We start from the raw sequence: 21,332 nt of genomic DNA on the forward strand, positions 1-21,332 counted from the left end.
CAGCCCTGATGCTAATTTTACTAAAAGTGTCCTTTTTACTCATGAGAATGCATACAGTAGATCCCACTTGGCTTTTCAGATCCTATTTTAAGTCAGTTGTGTAAGAGGCAGAAAATTTTTTTTCTATTTTTCTTTAGTCTACAACGCAGTCATTTCATAAGCCTCATGCAAGTACCTATAAGCCACTTGAATATTTCTATTACCATCATCGCTATTAATACTAATTAACTATCTGAGCTGAAGCACAGTGTTTCACATTGGAACAAATATAAACCTTTCTTTGGGGGAGCGAGGTGTCCCTGCCCATGGCAGGGGGGTTGGAACTTGATGATCTTAAGGTCCTTTCCAACCCAAACTATTCTATGATTCCATGAAAAGTTACAGTGGTGTTCCTGTAGCAAAGCCAACATGATAAATGCAGGGTTTGTTTTTTATTTGTGCTGTGCTACCTATGTAGTATTTGCTACTCACATTGTTCTCTTGTGTTTTACTTACAGCTCAGGATCTTCAAATTGGCAAAATTCTGGCCAGCCTTAAATACTCTTATGAAAATAATTCTAAACTCAGTTGGTGCTCTGGGTAACCTCACTCTGGTTTTGATTATCACTATATTTATTTTTGCTGTAGTAGGAAAGCAGGTTTTAGGCCCTTATTATGAACAATATTCTTGTAAAATAAGCACTGATAAACAGTTACGCTGGCATATGAAGGATTTTTATCATTCATTCCTGATTATATTCCGAATATTATGTGGAGAATGGATTGAAACCATGTGGGAATGTATGGAAGTGGCTGGAAAAGGGCTATGTCTTCCCATTTTCTTGATAGTCCTGGTCATAGGAAACCTGGTGGTGAGTTTCAAGCTATTTTTTCAGTCCATTCTGAATGAATCCAATTACATCAGCATCTTTTTTTCCAAGGCAAACTTTATTATTTGAAACATGTTCACAGTATTCTTTTTTTCTGGATGTTACTTAATGTATGTTTTTCTTCTGACTTTTTTTCCTTTCCCCTTTCTCACACAGGAGGTAGCTGCTAAGCAAAATAAAATTATTTCTTCTACCCAGAGTATAGAAGTGCAGTGCTTTTGATAATTTGGTCTCTGATTTTTTCATCTTTGATGTTACTAGGATAAATTAACCAAATTATTCAGTGCTTTTAATGATTGCCAACTTACCCTTTTATTATCTAAAGTCCCCAGATTTTCTGGTTTGTGTGCCATATAATTGATCTACTGTATATATGTGGGAAGACAAAATCTTTTTCATGTGCTTGATTTGTTGGCACATACCAGATCCTTTTTGATGGTAGTGTTACTGAAATTTGTCTTTGTCTGCTGTTTTTCTACATATCTACCTCCTTGCAGACATTATGCACATCAGAGCATGTGAAAATATATTTGCTAGACCCAAACTGTCACTTCTTTCTTTTTGTTCCTGCCGTTCCTTCCAGACAGAGCCATATTATAATATATTAATGTTTCAGTATAATAGTAAATTATTTCATTGCAGTGGTTGATGAAAGCAAGACTGAGATGTTTTTATCTAAGGAAGGTTTTCTGAAATGCCTTTTCTGTTACCAGTAATGTCTCCAACTTACTTTAACTATTTTAAGGTGCTCAACCTATTCATTGCCTTGTTACTGAATTCGTTCAATACTGACTCCTCAACGGATCAAGAGGAATCTGGACAAATGCCCAAAAGTCAGATTACCATTGCTCAGATTCGCAAGAGCCTGTGGTCTGTGAAAGACAGAATTTTGGGTCATTGTGGCAAAGCAATGAAACGAAGCCTCAAAACAACAGCCAAAAAGAACACTTTGGTGAAAACTTCAGCCAAAGACATAGAGGAAAATAACTATGCCATGACAGATGTCAGAAAGGATATAGACAACAGCTGCTTAGACCTGGGTTATTACAATACTGAAAGGAATTGCTCGGTAACAATGAAATATGAAGAATTTTTGACCAGTCATAGTACCTGTGTTCCCATTGCAGTACCAGAGACCTACATGGATGAAGGTAGTGATGAGCAGAGTGTATGCACAGAAATCGAATACAGAAAACAGGTAGGGAATAGTATTATTATATATTTGAAAAATTATTGCAGCTTACATCTATAAATATGATCTTGAAGACTCAACTGTAAATGTTATCCTTTCTGTCATTTCTATCATTTTACTTTCTTTGTTCTTCTAGTAGCTTCAAAATGCAAAATAGACCCAAATAGTTTTAGTTATTTAATAATGTTGAATATTCACTTTTTCATCATTCTTCTCATTGATAGCCATCATTCTACTTTGATCTGTTTTGCTTCCATTTATGGTTGTCAATTGCTAAATGAAGTTTGATCAAGACAGAAAGTCTCCTTTGCCTTACAGATGGCACCTGGAATTTTTTGAGGACAGTATTCTTGTGTTGTTTTTATGTTGCTTGTCAGTTGCACAGAGTCCAGATGAAAAAGCAAATAAAAGCTCCTCCTTAAAAAATTAATTTCTTATTTTTTTAATCCCCTTTTCAGTTCTATGGTACTTTGGACTCCCCTTTATATCTCTTTATTTTTTTGTGTTGGGCAGGTCTTTCTGCGTGCGAGGTATTTATATTGCCATGATAAAACGGTGTGAATAATTTTACTGTACTGTATTTAGGGATATTTGAGATACTTGGGGTATCTGTCACATCCACATGGGACTGACAAATAAGACAGAGAAGCTATAGGAACTTCCGTTGACATCTGGCGGCCAGGGGTGTGTAGAAACACCTCAGATGACACTGGGTACCAGCCACAATTAGATTACACCACTTAGATACCTGAATTTCAAGATTGCACATACTACTCACCTTATAGATGTCAAGTGTCATTTGAGGTGCTGGGTCATCTCATACAGCTCTAAATGCATCTATAAAAAGGTGTCTGTCAGTTCCTGTATATCCTGCACTGTATCTAGCATGCCATGGGTATGCCTTAGATACCGTCCAGGTATCTTAGAAGGCACTAAGCATGCATGAATGCATTTTAGTTCAAAATAATTAGGTCAACCTCTGAGATTCTTATTCCTGTACAAATATTTTTGCCTATAGAAGGCAAGGGTGATACCTTTTAGCCCACTGACAGTACTGCAGCTGTGTATGAAACACCCAGTAGTAGTTTCAGCTTGTATTAGCAAAAAGGGACATCAAGCTAATTTCTTTCAGAAAGCTGCCTTATTCACACGCAGTTGTAATAAGAGGTAGCAGACTCCAATATACCTTCCTTGCAATCTTTTGTCAGAAGGTGAACAAAAAATTACTAACCTGTCGTGGTTTAACCCCAGACAGAAACTAAGCACCATGCAGCTGCTCACTCACTCCACCTGTGCTGGGATGAAAGAATGTGAGAAAAGTAATGGGCTGAGACAAATATTAATTAATAGGTAAAGCAAAAGCCACCCACACAGGCAAAGCAAAACAAGGAATTCATTCACCACTTCCCATCAGCAGGTGGATGTCTGGGCATCTCCAAGAGAGCAGGGTTCCATCGTGTAACAATTACTTGGGAAGACAAACTCCGTCACTCCAAATATCCACCCTTCATCCTTTTTCTTCCCCAGCTTTATATGCTAAGCATTATGCCATATGGTATGGAATATTACTTGGGTCAGTTTGGGTCAGCTGTCTCAGCTGTGTCCACTCCCAACAATTTTGTGTACCCCAGCATCCTTTGTGCACCTACCCATATTAGACTCTGCGTAAGAACTGCTGAGCAATAATGAAAAAATTGCTGTGCTATCAACAGTATTTCCAGCACAAATTCAAGACACAGCCCCATACTAGTTACTGTGAAGAAAATCAACTCTACTCCAGCCAAAATCGGCACAGGACTGAGAGGTGGTTTGGACCAGTTAGCTCTTCTCCCTGTGACTAGAAAGATGAGAAGATTCTTGGGGTCCAGCTGAAAAGGTTGCTGCTGAGATAGTCCATCTGAACTTAGTGATTTGGGTGCAGGAATACATCAGTGGGCTAAATGTAGGTCTCGAGGCATGGTACCTTTCCACAGTGTAACTACAGGAACACAGTATTTGAAATTTAAGAAAAAAAAACATTCTTTTACATGCCTTTATGGATATAATTTAATTATCTGTAAAAAGACAAACATGCTGAATTTTGAGGATGCTTTAGATTCTGTTAAAGAATTTTTACATTTAAGAATGTCAGTAAATGTGGAAAGTCAACTGTTTCGCATTATTTTATGCAGGGAGACAGGTTAAGACATAGAGGGGAGTGCCGAAGTTCAAGTGTCTTCACTCAGATTTCTGGGACTTCTGAAACTTTAAGTTGTGTTTCAGAAATACACCAAAAGAAAGAGCAAACAGAGGTAATTATAAATTTAATCACCTTGCAGAATATGCTAGAGGTGAAAATTGTCACAGTGGTTCCCTCATTCAGCAATGACAGGATAAGCTCAGATTTTCCAAAGAGTAGTAAGTATAATCCTTGTGAAGATGGTACATATTTCTAGAGGCAATAATAGTTTAAAGCATGGAGGTTTGTCTCTCAGAAACAACCATGGCTGACAGTGTAGCTTCAGATATCATTTCGTACAAAATAAGTAAACAAATTAATCAAGAAACACACTTACTTTAAAGATGTGTTACATATTATTCAATTTTATAGATAATTCTGTTTGTTCAACCCTGGATGCAAAAAATTTTTCTCTGCAAACAGTTCCCCAAACAGACATACTTTTTCTGGTCCAGAAGCATGGCTTATTCTAATACAACAGCTCCACATCACAAAAGGTGAAGAACCATGGCTTGCCTCCAATGACCCAGTAACTTTCTGGATTACTACCTCCAAATGTCAAACCACTTCAGTATTTTTTGATTTTAGAGAAAGTGGCCAGAAGTTTTATTTGCTAGACGTTATTTAATTTTATATATTAATTATATTTAGATTAAAATATTAAAATGCTCATGAATTTAAGTAATTACATTTTTGTCTATGTTGAAGATTCCCTAGGACCCTAAGTTAGTGTAGAACAGCATGGCTGTCAACAACAGCAATTATCCCTTCTTCTGGCTTCTCATTGTTATCCCTATCCTTATCCCTTCCCTTTCCATGTCATACAGGGCATTTATATTTCATGGCTGATAGGTTGCTTTATTCCTTTTTCTTTACACTTATTTTCCTTATTGTCTTTAGTTTTATAGTTGTGTAGTTTATTTACCAATAACAATAACTCTTTGAAATGTGTAACCATACATACATTTCTTTCCTGCTAGGACTTCCTATCTTCAGGCCTTTTGAGACATGGTTTGTGTCTCTGAAAATGAAAAAAGAATTGGATTGTCATGAAGAAATCAGAGTTTTCTCTAAAGTAAAGCTGTGGCATAATATAATCTCTTCTAAATATTTTCCTTGCTGCAAGTCCAATGTAGATGCCTAGAAGATACTTTATTAAAGCCATGGAAACAGAGAGGAGGGATTAGCCTTTTCTGTCCTTTTGTTTATAGTTTTGTTTTGGTAGTTCAGCAGCATTAAATTCATTGAGATATTTTATAGGGTGCAGTTTTCTTTTTGTTTTTTCTTTTTTTGGGGGTTGTGGGTGTGTGATAATTTTAATTTATTTTAAATCTGGTAACCTTTTTAACGAAAAGCAAATAAATTCTCTTCTTTACCGTCCTCTGCAGAAATGTGATGGTGGTAGCTGTTCTGAAGCCAGCACTGTGGATCCAGTTATTCTCCTGGAGACCTTTTCCCAGCCTCAAAACTCACACCTACCCAAGGACTGTTTTACAGAAAGTAAGAATCCTTTATATATTGTGGTGACACCAAATGAACCAGTGTTCATTTGTTCTGTTTAGAATGTTTCCAAATTGGCAAAAACTGAGACACTTGTTTGTAAACATAAAAATTCAGATAAACAGACCTGAAGCCAGCACGGAAATGTAGCAGGGCTGGGATGCCTGAACACAAGCATTTAGAACCATATGAGATGCCTGAAAGCAGGCAATATAACTGCATGAAGCTGGCAGAAGTATCATGGGAGCTTTACAATATCCGAAGAGGCCTAAATTGGTTTAAAACACCTGTGTTTAGGTAGCAAAATGCCATCTTTGGAGTGTGATTCAGTCTTGTATTGAGGCATCAGGCTGTAGGTATCTGTATACCTGCACTCAAAGCATTTCTGAAAGGGCAGCTGGATGTCGGGGTATGTATGTCTGCACCTAGTGTCTTAAATGGCACTTCAAGTGAATTTATCTGAGCTCCCAGCACAGTGGATGAATATCCAGTCAATACAGCTAATGGCATTCAGAGGAATTCACAGCTTATCCCAGTGTGGACACCTACTTTTGATTGTCTGAATGGTTCCTTAGACTCCATTGACCTCATGGTTCAACCCTACTGCCTTTACAGATTAACGAAAAAGTCCATTTCCGGTGCAAAATAGTGAATAGAGAATCTAATTGTAATGTCTCTGCAGTGCAATTGAGTGAACTTATCAGTAGAAATACTAATTTACTAACCAATTTTTACATTATCAATTTTTTTTTTTCAAAACGAAAAAGAATAAGTGCAGGGAAAAAAAAGACCAACAAAAAACCCCAACAACCAACCAAACAAAAAAAAAACCCCAGAAATTTTTAGATCAAATTAATGGCTTTTTTTTTGTGCCCACAGAAGGGCTTGTGGGCACAATGGCTTTTCTGCTTTAACCATGTATAAGTTGCTCTATTAAAAGATATTTTTTACCTACAAATTTTGCCTTTTATTTAGCTTTTGATTGCTTCAGACACAGCATCACCCAATAGATAAAACATCACGTTGGTTGTATAGATTGTGGAAACTCATATTAAGATACCTTACACTTTTTATATTACATGTCTCTACATTTTCCATGGGACCAATATGTTCTTCTTTCTCTTTTCAGGTTGTGTTGAGTGTTTTCCATGTTGTGCAGTGGATACCGCTAGGTTTCCAGGCAGAACTTGGTGGAACTTTAGAACAACCTGTTACAGAATTGTTAAGCATAGCTGGTTTGAACATTTTATAATTTTTATGATAATACTGAGCAGCGCAGCACTGGTAAATTTAATTTAATTTCTCAAATTTTGAATTGATTGTCAGTAAAGGGAAATTATATTATTATATTTATTTCTTCTACTCTCACATTCCTTTCCCCACGGAGAGACAAGTATTATAAACATGTCCTTTAGAATTTATAAGGTTCTCCCCAACTTGCACAAGATATTTAAATATATGGAATCATAGTCTTCTCATAGTTCTTCATAGAATCATAGAATCAACTAAGTTGGAAAAGACTTTTATGTCTAACCATCATCCCAGGACTCCAAGACCATCACTAAACTACGTCACTGAGGGCCTCATCCACACTGTTTATGGAACATGATTCCTCACACACTTATGTGCTTAACTAGGAGGCTAAATCAGGGTGTGAAATTTATTAGGAAAGCTTATATAAAGAAACAATAACAAATCCTTTTTATCGAAGATGTATTGTAGTGTTAAGAACTTTCATATTCCTAAGATGCTGTTGTCCTATTGTGAAAAGGGACTTGTCCATTACTGTTTATTTTTAAAATTGTTTGCTGATACAGAATTTCCTGAACCAGCTAGAACAAAGGGCACCATACCATCAGGCATGCCCATGCTTGAAAGTAAATCAAATGAGGTGGTGATCATAGAAAGAATGCATAGAAAAGTATGTGGTGAATGCTCAAAGCTCAGAGCAAAAGAAGAGTTAGAATTTTGAAAGAGTATCACTGCTAAGTAATGAGTGATTTAACTAGTAGGTAGAAATCAAGGTAGTCAAGGTTAAACAGTGAAAAAGGTGACATTACTTATCAAACTTGCTCAGAAAAAAATGTAGGAAATGGTAAATAGGCTTATGTACATGAAGTTCTCAATTACTTACAGTCACATTAGTAGTACTGTGGACACAGTGACAGCTCTGCTCTGTAGATATTTCTTCTGACTGCCACACAAGTGAATGACCACTGCTTTAAAGACCACTTAGGTCCAGAAGCAGTTTTACTATTTCATTACACTGTGGAGCAGGAGTGCGTAAATTCCACCAGATTAATGTGACTGGCGATAACTCATAACTGTTAAGGCCCGCTGTAGCTGAGCTAATGCTTGCAAAACCACTGAGTTTCCTTTGCTGCCATGCTCCCCTGAACCAAAGATCTATGGACCATCTAGGTCATGTAACACAGCCCACTGTTTCCTTAAATGGTGCTGACTGTTCATGATCTTACTAAAAAATAACAGCAGAATAAGAGATTTCAGGGTCGGGTAAGAGCTGTTAAGTGAAGAGCTGATGTAGATTGAAACTGGATGTGGATTAAAGTTTTGACACCCTCTGTTTGGTTCCTGATCTTTGTCACAGACTACAGCCACGTGACTTTGGGCAAATTAATTGATCTTTCTGTACTTCATTTGCTCTTCTATAAAATAAAGATGCTGTGGTCCAACATCCCAAGGACATGAGATAGTATATTCCTTCTGAGAGGACAGACAAACTCTTAAACTTCTCATTTCAAATTTTTTATTTGTCTCATGGCAAGAAAGAAGACAGAAAGTTAGCAGCTGCAGAGGCTATTTCAGAGAAGGGGACACAGATTTGAATAAGGATAAAAAAAAAGGAAGTTGTTAAATGCCCTGATGTGCTCTAGAGGCACTTTCAGCTCTTGAGACAGAGTGTGAAAAAGAAGACAAAAGGAGACTGAGTAATTTATATCTAGGGAAAGTAGAGGGTCAGAAAGGGTGTGGTACAGTGTGGCTACTTTACTTAAAACAAAAGTTTTAAGTAAAAGTAATGACAGAAATGGGGAAAGAACGAAAATGGATGGATAGATCATAAGAAATGCTGGCAGCAAAAGAGAAATTGAATGGAGATGGAGCTATAAGGTGGGGGAGAAATGGATGAAAGGAAGAATGAAGACATCACCAGAGGCTTGGTGGGGAAGTAGTGCAAGGTGCTAAAAGGAACTGAAAATAGAATGGCAGTATCAAAAGTTTAAAATAAATTAGCAAGGCAGCAAATATATTGAACACAAGCGAACCATGATGTAAACTAAAGCAATCAATAAAACATTTTCCAAAACCCTTACTGACATCAAAGTAATGTTTAGGTTTAGGTGAAAAATTGTGAAATTCTGGCAATTAACAATTCCAGGTAAAATGCTTGCCATATTCTTTCATCTCTTTATTACAGCTTTGCAGGCTGACTAAAGATGACACATTTGGAAGACCTAGGTCTGAAATTAATGTGTTTAATCCAAGCTTTATTGTGAATAATTTTAGACTAACACCTTCAAAATTATCCAGTAGTTTGGGAAGCCAAGATTTTTGGTAGCCACAATTGACCCTTATGAGATAATTTTTTGAAGAAGTGTCGAGCATAAACATCTGAAAGTACGTGATTTTTTAAACCAATCTGAAAATGAGATTGTACTTTACAATTTAGGTTTTTACTTCTAAGCATAAAACTATGTGGTGGTTGCCCATAATTTAATATGAAATGGTTATAATAAGCCAAAATCTGTATTCTTGTGGAATTTAAAAGATTTTCCATAAAACTACCAAACTGTTTTAAAACTTAAGTCTGAAATTCCAGGCGTTTGAAGATATTCACCTACAGGAGAGACAAAAAGTGAAAATGCTCCTAGAATGTGCTGATAAAATATTTACCTACATCTTTTTTATGGAGATGCTGCTGAAATGGGTGGCTTATGGTTTGCACAGTTATTTCACAAATGCCTGGTGTTGGCTAGACTTCATCATTGTATGTGTAAGTATTATATTCACCTTATGTATTGAATTTTGATATTTTCTGTTTAGAGAACTTGAATGTTGATATTTTCTGTATAGAGAACTGCATGTAAAAACTAATTATGAATTAACACAAGTCTAAAACACAGTTTCCAAAAGCTGAAAAAAAATTATAATCGAAGGAAATGTTAGAACAGATTTAAGTGGAAGTTTTAAGTAATAATCAGAAGTTGATTAAGAAAATTTATTCAGTGTCACTGTCATTGAAGACCATAAGTTGTGGTCATCAAAAAAAATGTTGGTTATGGAAACATATAAGTGGAGAGAGAAAGTGCAATTAGCAATCAGAAATAAAACAAATTAATTACGACGGTAGAAAAATGTGAAGCTGTTGTTGGCTCTGGTATTTAAAAACAGAAAAAAATAGATTTTCTTCTTTAAAGGAGAAGAAATTTGGATGGTATAAAGAGTTGAAAAGTATTATTGGAAAAATAATTAACCAGAGAGTTAAAGACATAGAAAAGTATGTTTTGCTTTGCAATCTAAGAAGTGCTAGCAATCCTTTATATAGCTGTAAAGAGAAATGCTGAAATCATCAATACTGAAATGGAGGTAATGGAGTGTTCGATATATACATATTTATTATGAATTCAAAGTTAAATAATCTAATCTTGCCATATAAAACTGAAAAATATTTCAGTATCTTCCCAATACATCTAAGCAGCTGACTTCTAGTAACATCAAAGTAGCTGCTTGATAACCTCTGAGTAGTTAGCATTGAAAGTTGCAAAGTACTAGGAAATATCAACAGAAAAATCTAATATCATTATTATTTATGAAGAATATACAGCACAACTTTAGCAATTACAGTTCCGTAATATTAATAACAATGCCGTTCAGAACGGAGAAAAGGCATGCAAATATGCAAAGGCTAGACTATGAGACAAAAAAATTCAAATACGAAGAGGCAAATCATGAACAGTGAAAAAAAAGAATTATGGAAAGAATAATGAAGCATAATGTTTACAGTTCATTGTTTCTCTTACAAAAAATAAAACAAAGAATGGCTATCTTTTAAAAAGTATTTTTTATTTCCACACCACCATCTTAAGTTATGATAAGGAATTACTGTATACGCTTCCAAGAATAACTATGCAGAAAATGGGGATATTTTATTTGAACAGTCCTTTCTGGTCTGGTAGTGTGTGAAAGCACTGTAGTTACCAGTTTGGTTGCTGTACCAGCATTCTGAAAAAGAATTACAGGAACTGTTTTTAGGAAAAAAAAAAAAAAAGTGTTTCAAATTAGAATGAATTTATCCCATTATTTTTAAAAATATTAGGAAATATTAAAGTAAAATTTTACTATGGTAGCTTTGAGTGTGTATTTTCTTCATTTGACTTACTGGTCAAAGAAGACTTACTGGAACATTCAGGTTGTGGTTGTCTGCTGACACGAATAAAATAAATTTCTGTATGCCGTTCAATAATCTCAGTTTCAATTCAATGAACACAGCTGTCATTTGGTTCCTGGGGAATGAATACTGCTTCCGCCTCATCACTTTGTTCCTCTGAGAATGCCCTGAAATCTCTCAGGACTCTTAGAGCATTGAGGCCTCTCCGAGCTTTGTCAAGATTTGAAGGTATAAAGGTAAGGATATTGGAGGTGTGGGTGCATATTCTCTAATAGCTGCACTTGAAGTTTTTGTGAAAATTACACCTTGAATCTCTTTTTGGGACTTGATGGCATTAAGATGGTTCAGATTGCCTTCTTATATGTATGGCTGTTATTTTGAAATAATACTTAACACTTTCACAAAATTCATCAGTACAAATGAAATAAGGAAATTAAATAATAATGTGCTACCACAAGGAATCATTATGTATAGTAATGTGAACACTGGAACATCTTTCTGTATTTCCAGTTTCGTCTTGGCAGTTACCTAGACAGGCTCATGTGCCACATTTCAGATTCTCCAGGGTAGATTTGAAAGACAACAATCCTTTCAAACTTAAATAGTGTGGGATTTTCTTAAGAGGAGATTGTCATATCTGGATTTTAAAATCTGCTGTAAGTGAACTGAATCTTAAAGTCAGTGGGGAGAAAGGCCATTAAGGACAAGAACGAATCAGTTACAAGCAGCCAGTATGGATTTAGGACGGGAAATTTTGGCTCTCAAACCTAATAGTCTTCTATGATGAGGGAGAGAAGAGCCATCTGTGGTCTCAGATAGCCTCTGTATCTGGTTTGGATTGACTTAACTGCAAAGTTCAATATACAGAGATCATTGGGATCTTCACAGAGTGGTGGAAAATGGTGAAAAAAAAATATAGATAGAAGTCCTCAAATTCCCAGTGGCAACAATCGTGGTCCTGCCTTTGGTCATTAATGAGCTGGATTTGAGACTACAAATTCTTATCACTGCTTGTGTCAGGTCCCTTGATGTCACCAGCAGAAGCTCCAAAAGCTGGAATACCATTTTCACTGGTACCATTTCTGGAAGAGGCTTACTGGTCATCATGGGCTTCCATTTTCCTTGTCCTCAAGCAAGTCTAAATGAAGGAAAACTGCTGACCAAAACAACTTAGTCTTTTGGAAACCAGACTTTCTTACTTAGTGTGTGCAGTCAGTTGCCAGTGGTTATTGGGTGAGGTTCACTTTCTTTATGGAGAGCAAGTTGTTCTCTCGCAAACGCCCTCCAAGATAAAAGAAAGGGATATTTATAATGTTATGGTAAATAATAGGCTAGAGTGTACCCTCAGCAAGTTTGCTGATGATGCGAAGCTGGGAGGAATGGGTGATGCACCTGAGGGATGTGTTACCATTCAGCAGGACCTTGATAGGCTGGAGAATTGGGAAAAGAGAAACCTAATGAGGTCCAACAAGGGGAAGTGTAGGGCATTGCACATGGGGAGGAAGATCCCCAAGTACCAGTACAGGTTGGGGGCTGACCTATTAGCAGTTCAGCAGAGGAGGATCCTGGGAGTATGGGTGGATGGGAAGCTGACTATGAGCCAGCAGTGTGCCCTTGCAGCCAGGAGGGCCAGTAGTATCCTGGGGTGTAACCAGAAATTCCAGGGAGGTAATCCTACCCCTCTACTTGACCCTGGTGAGGACACATCTAGAGTACTCTGTCCAGTTATGGGCTCCTCAGTGCAAGAAAATCAAGGAACTACCAGAGAGGGACCAGCAGAGGGCTGTAAGTATGTTTAGGGGTCTGGAGAAACTCTCTTACGAGGAGAGATTGTGGGAGCTGGGCATGTTTAGTCTGGGTAAGACTGAGAAGGGATCTCATTAGTGCATATAAATATCTCAAAGGTGGGTGCCAGGTGGATGATGCCAGACTCTCTTCAGTGGTTCTCAGCAACAGGACAAGGAGCAATGACCATAAACTAAAACATAAGAAGTTTCACTCTAACATAAGGAAGAACTCAGCACTGAGGGTGGCAGAGAACTGAAACCAGCTGCCTAGGAGGGTTGTGGAGTCTCCATCTCTGGAGACATTCAAAACCCGCTTGAACGTGTTCCTGTGTAACCTGCTTTAGGTGGCCCTGACTTGGCAGGGGGGTTGGACTAGGTGCTTGCCAGAGGTCCCTTCCAACCTTAGTAATTCTGTGATTCTGTGAACCCGTTCCCCTATACCTGACTTTTAGTTCCCTTAGGTACTACAGGCTCAGAATCTTAGGTATTTATTTTACCTAAAGATAATTCTGGCTGCCATCTGGTTTGCTTCCTCAAAAAGGCAAGATAGATACTGCAGAATTACATGTTAAGACAAGATTGAAGCTGAGCTGAAAGCCAGCTTTGTCATCTGCTAGTTTTTATATGGGTAAGAATCTGCAGTAGATCCAGAAGAAGAAAAAATAAGTGCTTTTTCTGGGAAGGTGTTCTATTGAATGTAAATAATCCATTCTTTTCATTCATTTTATTTATTTAAGGTTGTTGTGAATGCACTCTTGGGAGCCATCCCCTCAATCCTGAATGTTTTGCTCGTCTGTATTGTCTTCTGGATCCTATTTAACATTGCAGGAGTAAAATTACTTGGAAAAAAATTTTGGAAATGCACACTCTTAAAAGGAAACATCAGTTCAATTCAGAACAAAAATGACTGTACTCACTTTAATGGCACATGGACAAATAGTGATGTGAACTTTGATAATGTTGGGATGGGATACTTGGCTCTCCTCCAAGTGGTAAGCTCTATAAAAACATGCACAGTTTTGTTTTCTTCAAAGAAATGAGTTGAGCAGCCCAAGTGGAATACCACTGCGCTTCCGATTATTCTCACTGAAATGGGGGGATTTTAGCTTCCATAATATTTTTCTTATCTATAAGCTGCTCGGTTCTTCCTAAAGAATCTTGGGTTAAAATCAAGCACTGTATTAATGGCTTTTCAATTTTGTTTCTATTTTGATTAATATACTAAGCCTGAAATAGTCTGCATGTTACTGGATTTATTCTCATTTTATTTAATAAAAGTTAGTACAGAGTGGATAAGAATGAAAATGCACAATGCAATTTATATTTCTATATTTTATTTTATTGTATAAGTCATAAAGTATTGGGGTGCTAATTTATTGGATCTCCCTAATACTACAACAAAGCAGAGAAAGACATTTTTAGAAGTGGTTGTTATCCCTGTATCTTTTCTAAATGAAGTTCATTGCTGTATATTCTCCAAAGTGTTCCATGATTCTGCAGAGCTGCTAAAAATTGCAGGAAGGAATTGTCTGTTTTCTTAGAAATTGTTTTTATACTTTTAGGATATATTTACTAGTTAGGCTGAATCTTGTCCTGCTTTTTGAACAAGCAGGACATTTACAAAAATGTTAATTTATGTTTTTTTCCAGGCAACTTTTAAAGGTTGGATGGATATTATGTATGCAGCAGTGGATTCTCGTCAGGTACATCACTAAAATGAAATTTTAATTCCTTTCCCTTTCCTTCTTTCCTTTTCTATCCATACCATTAATTTTTCAACTTTATTTACAATATCAGAAATATGAGCAGATGAATGCACAGGGGTACTCCTTGGAGTACCAAATATCAGGAATTTAGACACGAGAAAACTGGTCAAAATGGAGTGATACCACATTAAAACTTACTATATCGAGAAGGCAGAGGGAAGAGGCAGCAAGCTTTAGACAAATCTGTTTTGGGAACAGAGTTCAAAAGATCTTGGAGGGAATATGCATGCATCTTTAGCAGTTATTTCTGAAGCTTTTTTTCCCTATATTTGGCACCCTTACTATTTCTTCCCCATTTCCATGTGCTGTTTCTCACTCTCTTGTTGGTACAGTGTCTTTTAACTTTTGTATGTTTAAGTTTACTTGCATTTTCCTTATTCATTCAAGCACTGTATGCTTCAATGTATTGAATTAGCTGCTAGTTAAAAAGTTTGATCCTTTTAGGGCCGATCATAGTGAGCTGGATTTTCAAAATCGTGTCTTGTCTGATGCAGTGTTTAAGGGGTTAGAGGTTCACCGTTATGTTTAGTCTGAGCTGTTGCTTTATGTAGGAAATTCACAGTATCACTTCTGATTGGAACTGTTCATTTATTACTTAAGTAGTATTAAATTTACTAGAGCTGGATTGGGTTATGTATCTTTGTAATTATCTTTATAAACATTAACAAGACAGAACAAGACAGTTCTACTTACACATCTAAATAAAGGTTTCAATGTGTAAAAATATAATTTTTTATTATAAATTGAAAATGATAAAGTTGTGATTATCGGATTTTTATCAATATTATTTTTCTTTTTTGATTTTTTTTTAACAGATAGATGAACAGCCAAAGTTTGAAGCATTCTCAGCCATGTATATGTATTTTGTGATTTTCATTATTTTTGGATCTTTCTTCATGCTGAACCTTTTCATTGGAGTGGTTATCAGCAATTTCAACCAACAAAGGAAAAAGATAAGTACTACATGAGCTAATTCAGGGGCTCTAGTAATCCCAGTTTCATTTTGTGAATGTTAGTTTGACAGTGTTATGGTTTGAAACAACTAAGTCCCATGCAGATGCTTGCTCACCACCCCCCCTTCCTTCTTCCCTGGAGGGATGGGGAGGAGAATCAAAAGAATGTAAATGCCATGAGTTGGGATAAGAACAGTTTAATAACTAAAATAAAGTAAAATACACTACTACTAATAATAGTAACGATGAGGGGACTAACAAGCAGAGGGAATATTAAATCAAAAGGGGAAAGGAAAAAATCAATAATAACGAGCAGTGATGCACAATACAGTTGCTTACCACCTGCTCACCGATACCCAGCCCGACTCAAGCAGCCATTGGTCCCTTCTGTGTAACTCCCCCCAATTTATATACTCGGCATAATGTGCTGTGGTGTAACTTACTTTTTTTTTTAACATAAACTTGTTAGTGTTTATTTAGTTGACTGCTTAAACTTCAGCTGAACAACAGTATTTTTTTCCTTTACTTAGGTGGAAAAGATCTATTTTTGACTGAAGAACAGAAAAAGTATTATAATGCCCTAAAAAAACTTGGGTCAAAGAAACCTCAAAAACCCATCCCAAAACCATTGGTGAGACTATCTTAAGTAGAATATGACAAAGATACAAAGATTGTGACCATATTCAAACTCAGTAGCCATTCACCTGGAATAAAATTCATGTTAGAACCCACCATATTCCTCATTCAATATAGTGCTTATATTTTTCTCTCTATTTCTTAAATCTGTCTAATGCAGCCTTTCTTTGTGGGCGTTAATTAAAGAATTTCACAGCCTGTTTATCACCTATTCAAATGTACAAATTATTTATAAAGGTTCATATTAAATATCTGATAATCATAAATCCATGCTTGTATGTCCATATGATCTTGACATTTGAGTTGCATGATACTACTTCTACAACTAGATTTGATTATTGCAAGTGAGAATAAATAGGGAGTACTACATGCCAAATGGCTGTTACTTACTTTCAAATAATCTTACGCTTTATTTCATATAGGTTCTTAAATTTAAGTCCACGCCTGGGTTCACATAGTAACTGCTTAGAGGTTTTCTTGATTATGACATTTTAGTTCAAATTGCTTATCCTAAAATCTCTGCTTCAATAACTGATTCTATTAAAAGAGCAATCACAATGTACTCTGAATGCTTTCGTCCTGAATAATTATTTCCTAAGGAAATGTGGTTGCATGGTGCCTGCAAATATTTCTCCAAATACTGTTTTCTTCGAAGGTCTAAAGAAATGACCTAAAAAAGCTTGTAGGAGCTTATAGTTAGATATATATTCTCTTAAATTCCCTTTCTAAGCATAAGTTACTGATTTATATTTGAATGTAGTCTGGGTCTTACATGTAGCAGTAAGCAGCTCTTCTCATTCTCTCTGCAGAATATGTTCCAAGGATTGCTGTTTGATATAGTATCGCACAAAGCATTTGATATTACCATTGCAGTTTTCATCTGTCTAAATATGATCGTTATGATGGCAGAAAATAACCAGGACAACGTCAAGGATGTTCTTAATAAGATCAATCTGTTTTTTGTGGCAGTGTTTACTGGGGAATGTGTCATAAAAATACTAGCCTTAAGACATTACTTTTTCACCTGTGGCTGGAACATATTTGATTTAGCTGTTGTGATCCTTTCACTAGTTAGTAAGTATTAATCATCATTAGACCAGGTAATATGTCTTAGCAATACTAAGCCAAATTTCAATATGAAGTAACCACTTATGTATCTGATAAACAAATTCCAGATCCATTGTACTTTTTCAAACCATATGCTGAGTGATCCTTTCTAAAAGTATTTATTGTTGTTTTTCCTTATATTTCTGCAGAGTGCTAGAAGGTAAATGGATAGATTTCAACTTTTTGCTTTTTTTTAAGTATGAGATTTATTGAGTAATTAATAGAATAGGAATTTAATGAGTAACATATTTTCTAAGTTACTGTACTTAAATTTTTCTCTTGCTGTTTTTATGCCTTCATTTTACATGTAATCACCTTAACCATTGTTTTCACAGTAAAAGCAAATTCAGGTTAAAAAAACATTTGTATGAAAAATGGAAAAGATTTATTTTATTTTCCAGGACTTTCTTTTAAGAAAGCAGATCCTGAGGACTGATTTAGAAAGCTCAGGAAAATTTAATTGCTCAGTGCCATTCTAAATCTGGGCCACTATTGGTGACTGTGAAAGTCATAAAAACTGGCTTGTTTTTATTTTACTTTTCAACTAAGACTAAATGCATATCATTTTCCCTACAAAGGTTCATATACAGCTTAGTTTCTTGTATGGTTTATTTGTCTGTGCTTCCTACCAAGCTCAGATTATGTCATAGAAAAAAGGATAGGAAAGAAACTGATCTGAGTTCTCTGCCTCATCCCTAAGCACAGTTTCCCTTTGCTATCCCATGCAACTCAGAAAAAATGCTTGGATGGTGCTTTGAGGAACTTTGTCTAGTTGTAGGTGTCCCTGCAAATGGCAGGTGGGTTGGAACTAGACAAACTTTAAGGTACCTTCCAAACCAAACAGGTCTATGATTCTATAAAAATGTTGACTTCTTAAGTCCTCTGTAATCACTTACATTACTACTGTATAATTATTCTGATAGTAGGATCATAGAATGAGGTGTGATGAAGGATAAATACTGAAAGACAGTTTTCCTTTATTTTCTTCTTGCTCTTCTCTGATCTCATTCAAGTACCAAGCATTAATAAAAGTCTCACATTTAGCATGTGGCTTATGCCTGTAGAAGAAGCAGCAATTAGCAGCCAGGAGACAAGCCCCACAGCTTCCAGCACAAGAGCTGAATGGATTTTAAAGGACTTTTTAGTACTTAAGCAATGTGTAATTTTATCCCCTGAATTTAGAAAACTGGGAGAATGCAGTTGCCAAACTATATGAAATCTTAATACCTCTTCAAGATTTAAAGTTATTACAATTTGTCTTCCTTTTCCTAAGCTCTTTTGTAAGCAATTGCAGTATTGATGATAATATTTTTGGTGAAAGTTTTGTAATATGCTCAGTGTTATTTTCAACACCTAAAGCATAACATATAGCAAAATAGACATAAATAGGGAATTTCACTGATATGGCTTGACAACATTCTGTTTTCTTTTTAATTTCAAAGGTACTGGACTTGCTGAAGGCTTTAATAATTTTTTCTCCCCCACGCTTCTGAGAATTTTTCGTTTGGCAAGAATTGGCCGAATCCTGAGGTTAATTCGACAAGCTAGAGGAATTCGAGCTCTGCTTTTTGCCTTACTGATGTCTCTTCCTGCACTGTTCAACATTGGTCTTTTGCTTTTTCTCGTTATGTTCATTTATGCAGTTGTGGGCATGACAAACTTTGCCTGTATTGGCTGGGAAGGTGGAATTAATAACCTTTTCAACTTTCAAACCTTTGATAGTAGCATTCTCTGTCTCTTCCAAATTACAACATCAGCTGGCTGGGATGGTCTTCTGGCCCCTCTGTTAAAAGAATCTAATTCATGTGCTCCAAACTTAAATTTAACAAGTGAACAGAAAAAAAGTTGCAGAAGTAGGGGGGTTGGTATTTTTTATTTTGTAAGCTATGTCATTATATCATTTCTTATTGTTGTAAATATGTACATAGCTGTCATTTTAGAGAACTTCAATGTTGCCACTGAAGAAAGCACAGATCTTCTTTGTGAGGATGACTTTGATATGTTTTATGAGACCTGGGGAAAATTTGATCCTCAGGCAACACAGTTTATTGAATATTCTGCTCTTTCAGACTTTGCAGATGCTCTGGAAGAACCCTTACGCATTCCAAAGCCTAATAAAATTCAGCTCATGTCCATGGACCTCCCTCTAGTTAGTGGAGATAAGATCCACTGCTTGGATATCTTGCTTGCTTTCTCTAAGAGGGTTTGGGGAGAATCTGGAGATTTGCGTGATCTTGAAATGCACATTGAAGAAAAATTTATGGCTGATGATCCAGCTAAAACTTCTTGCAAGCCAATTACTACTACCCTTAAAAGGAAACAAGAGGAAGTATCAGCTCGTATTATTCAAAAGGCCTTCAGGAGGTATTTGGTGCAGCGCTCTTCTAAAAAGAAACCTTTCTTGTACCATCGTAAACGCTACAACAGTGCTGTCTTTGAAGGAGGAACATGTGAGAAAGAAAGTCTTATTGCATCAATGCTTAATAAAGATAATGGTAGGAAGCTAGACAAATCATGGACATCTTCCATATCTCTCCCTTTATTTTATGATGGTATTGCTGAAGCAGATAGCAATAATGTGGACAGACAAGGTTGCCCCAGGCTGCAGCATTTTTAACTAAATCAGTATCAGTTGTTTTCAGATGGAGTAAATATTCAGATGGAGCATAATACTCTACATTCTGAAAAATGCTGGCAGCCTTTAAGTATTGTGATTGTGCTATTTTGCAAATGCTCCTTGAAACAATTAAGGTTTGAACAACTAAGTCAAATATTAGAGGAAAATCAAACTATAGATTTATTTTTTTTTCTCAGCTGCTGGAGTAGGTGAGTTAATATTTACAGCAGTTGTTTTTTGTGTTACTTCATATTTGTGTGTTTACAGAAGTAACCCGTAGATCTGTTGTAACTGTAAAAACAATGTAGACATTGGTCTACACAAGTCTGTAGAACAATGTATATCTCTTTAGAGATAAAGCTTGGTTTGAAAAATCAGTTACTGTAGTAAAATAATTACTGCATTTCATTTAAAAGAGCTTATTCGAGACACTTGAGTATAATCAATCACTGATTTCTATGTTGCTTGGGGCCATCTTCCTACTAGTACCTTTGGATGGTTTTGTTTATTCTTAAGAATTTTTGTGGTGTCTTTATATATGCACCTAAGTGAATTTAACATATCATCCTCAGGTGTCTGTGCTTAAAAATGATATATGATTTGTTCTATGTATCATTTGGTGAATGAAAGTTGTGATAACGATAGTTACCAAAATCAAAGGATGTTATGCAGGAGGTATTGTTTCAGAAAATCTTAAGGATTGTTGTACATACATTTCATCAGTATAGTTTATCTAAATGTGAAAGTATTAATTAGTAATCTGAAAAAGAGTTCAAGGTATATCTTACAAGACAACATTTATTAAAGTTAGAGGAAGCATTTATTTCATTGGTTTTGAAAAAAAAAAAAACCAACAAATCCATGTATGAACAATGTGTATTAATATTACCTTTACTGGGTTTTTGTAGTTTAAGTTGGTCAGGTGAAGTGTCATGGTGGCCTCAGAACTAGTGAAATAGGACTATTAAGATTCTTTAATAAAGGTGTTCGGATGTTTAACATATTTTTTGTCTCTTTTGTAAGGGGTATGTTCAGTTTCAGTTTCTTACAAGACATTATTAGAGGGGTAAAACCACAGTAGTATAATTAAAAAAAAATAGCTACCTATAAAGTATAAGAAAAGTGTGCTTTCCTTTTTTTCAGGGAATCAGAAAAGATTTAGCATTCTCAGGCAACCAATAGCAGGAGTAATAAGGTAATTGCTCAATTTCTACTCTAATATTCTTTGTTCAATGATCAAACACCATTAGATGGCAGCATTCACTACGTTTTAGAATACA

The 21,332-nt window shown here is 35.9% G+C and overlaps 1 protein-coding gene across 2 annotated transcripts in view; it reads left to right on the forward strand.

Annotated features, from left to right (window-relative positions):
- Nucleotides 1-20,853, forward strand: part of LOC133209763 (sodium channel protein type 5 subunit alpha-like) — a 41,797-nt gene extending 20,944 nt beyond the window's left edge. For both annotated transcript variants that reach the window (XM_061348554.1, XM_061348544.1), the window contains 13 exons: nt 498-851; nt 1,615-2,067; nt 4,233-4,352; nt 5,668-5,779; nt 6,909-7,063; nt 9,618-9,791; nt 11,288-11,422; nt 13,711-13,965; nt 14,623-14,676; nt 15,555-15,696; nt 16,223-16,323; nt 17,138-17,402; nt 18,878-20,853. In XM_061348554.1, coding sequence (XP_061204538.1) covers nt 498-851; nt 1,615-2,067; nt 4,233-4,352; nt 5,668-5,779; nt 6,909-7,063; nt 9,618-9,791; nt 11,288-11,422; nt 13,711-13,965; nt 14,623-14,676; nt 15,555-15,696; nt 16,223-16,323; nt 17,138-17,402; nt 18,878-20,052 — 3,495 coding nt within the window. In that variant the 3' untranslated portion in view covers nt 20,053-20,853. The remainder of the gene's footprint in view (nt 1-497; nt 852-1,614; nt 2,068-4,232; nt 4,353-5,667; nt 5,780-6,908; nt 7,064-9,617; nt 9,792-11,287; nt 11,423-13,710; nt 13,966-14,622; nt 14,677-15,554; nt 15,697-16,222; nt 16,324-17,137; nt 17,403-18,877) is intronic.
- Nucleotides 20,854-21,332: the final 479 nt, after the last annotated feature.

Source organism: Neopsephotus bourkii, unplaced genomic scaffold (genome assembly GCF_033783945.1).
Source record: "Neopsephotus bourkii isolate Nb327-2 ecotype Australia unplaced genomic scaffold, CSIRO-AGI_Nbou_v1 NB_53, whole genome shotgun sequence".
Classification (NCBI taxonomy): domain Eukaryota; kingdom Metazoa; phylum Chordata; class Aves; order Psittaciformes; family Psittacidae; genus Neopsephotus; species Neopsephotus bourkii.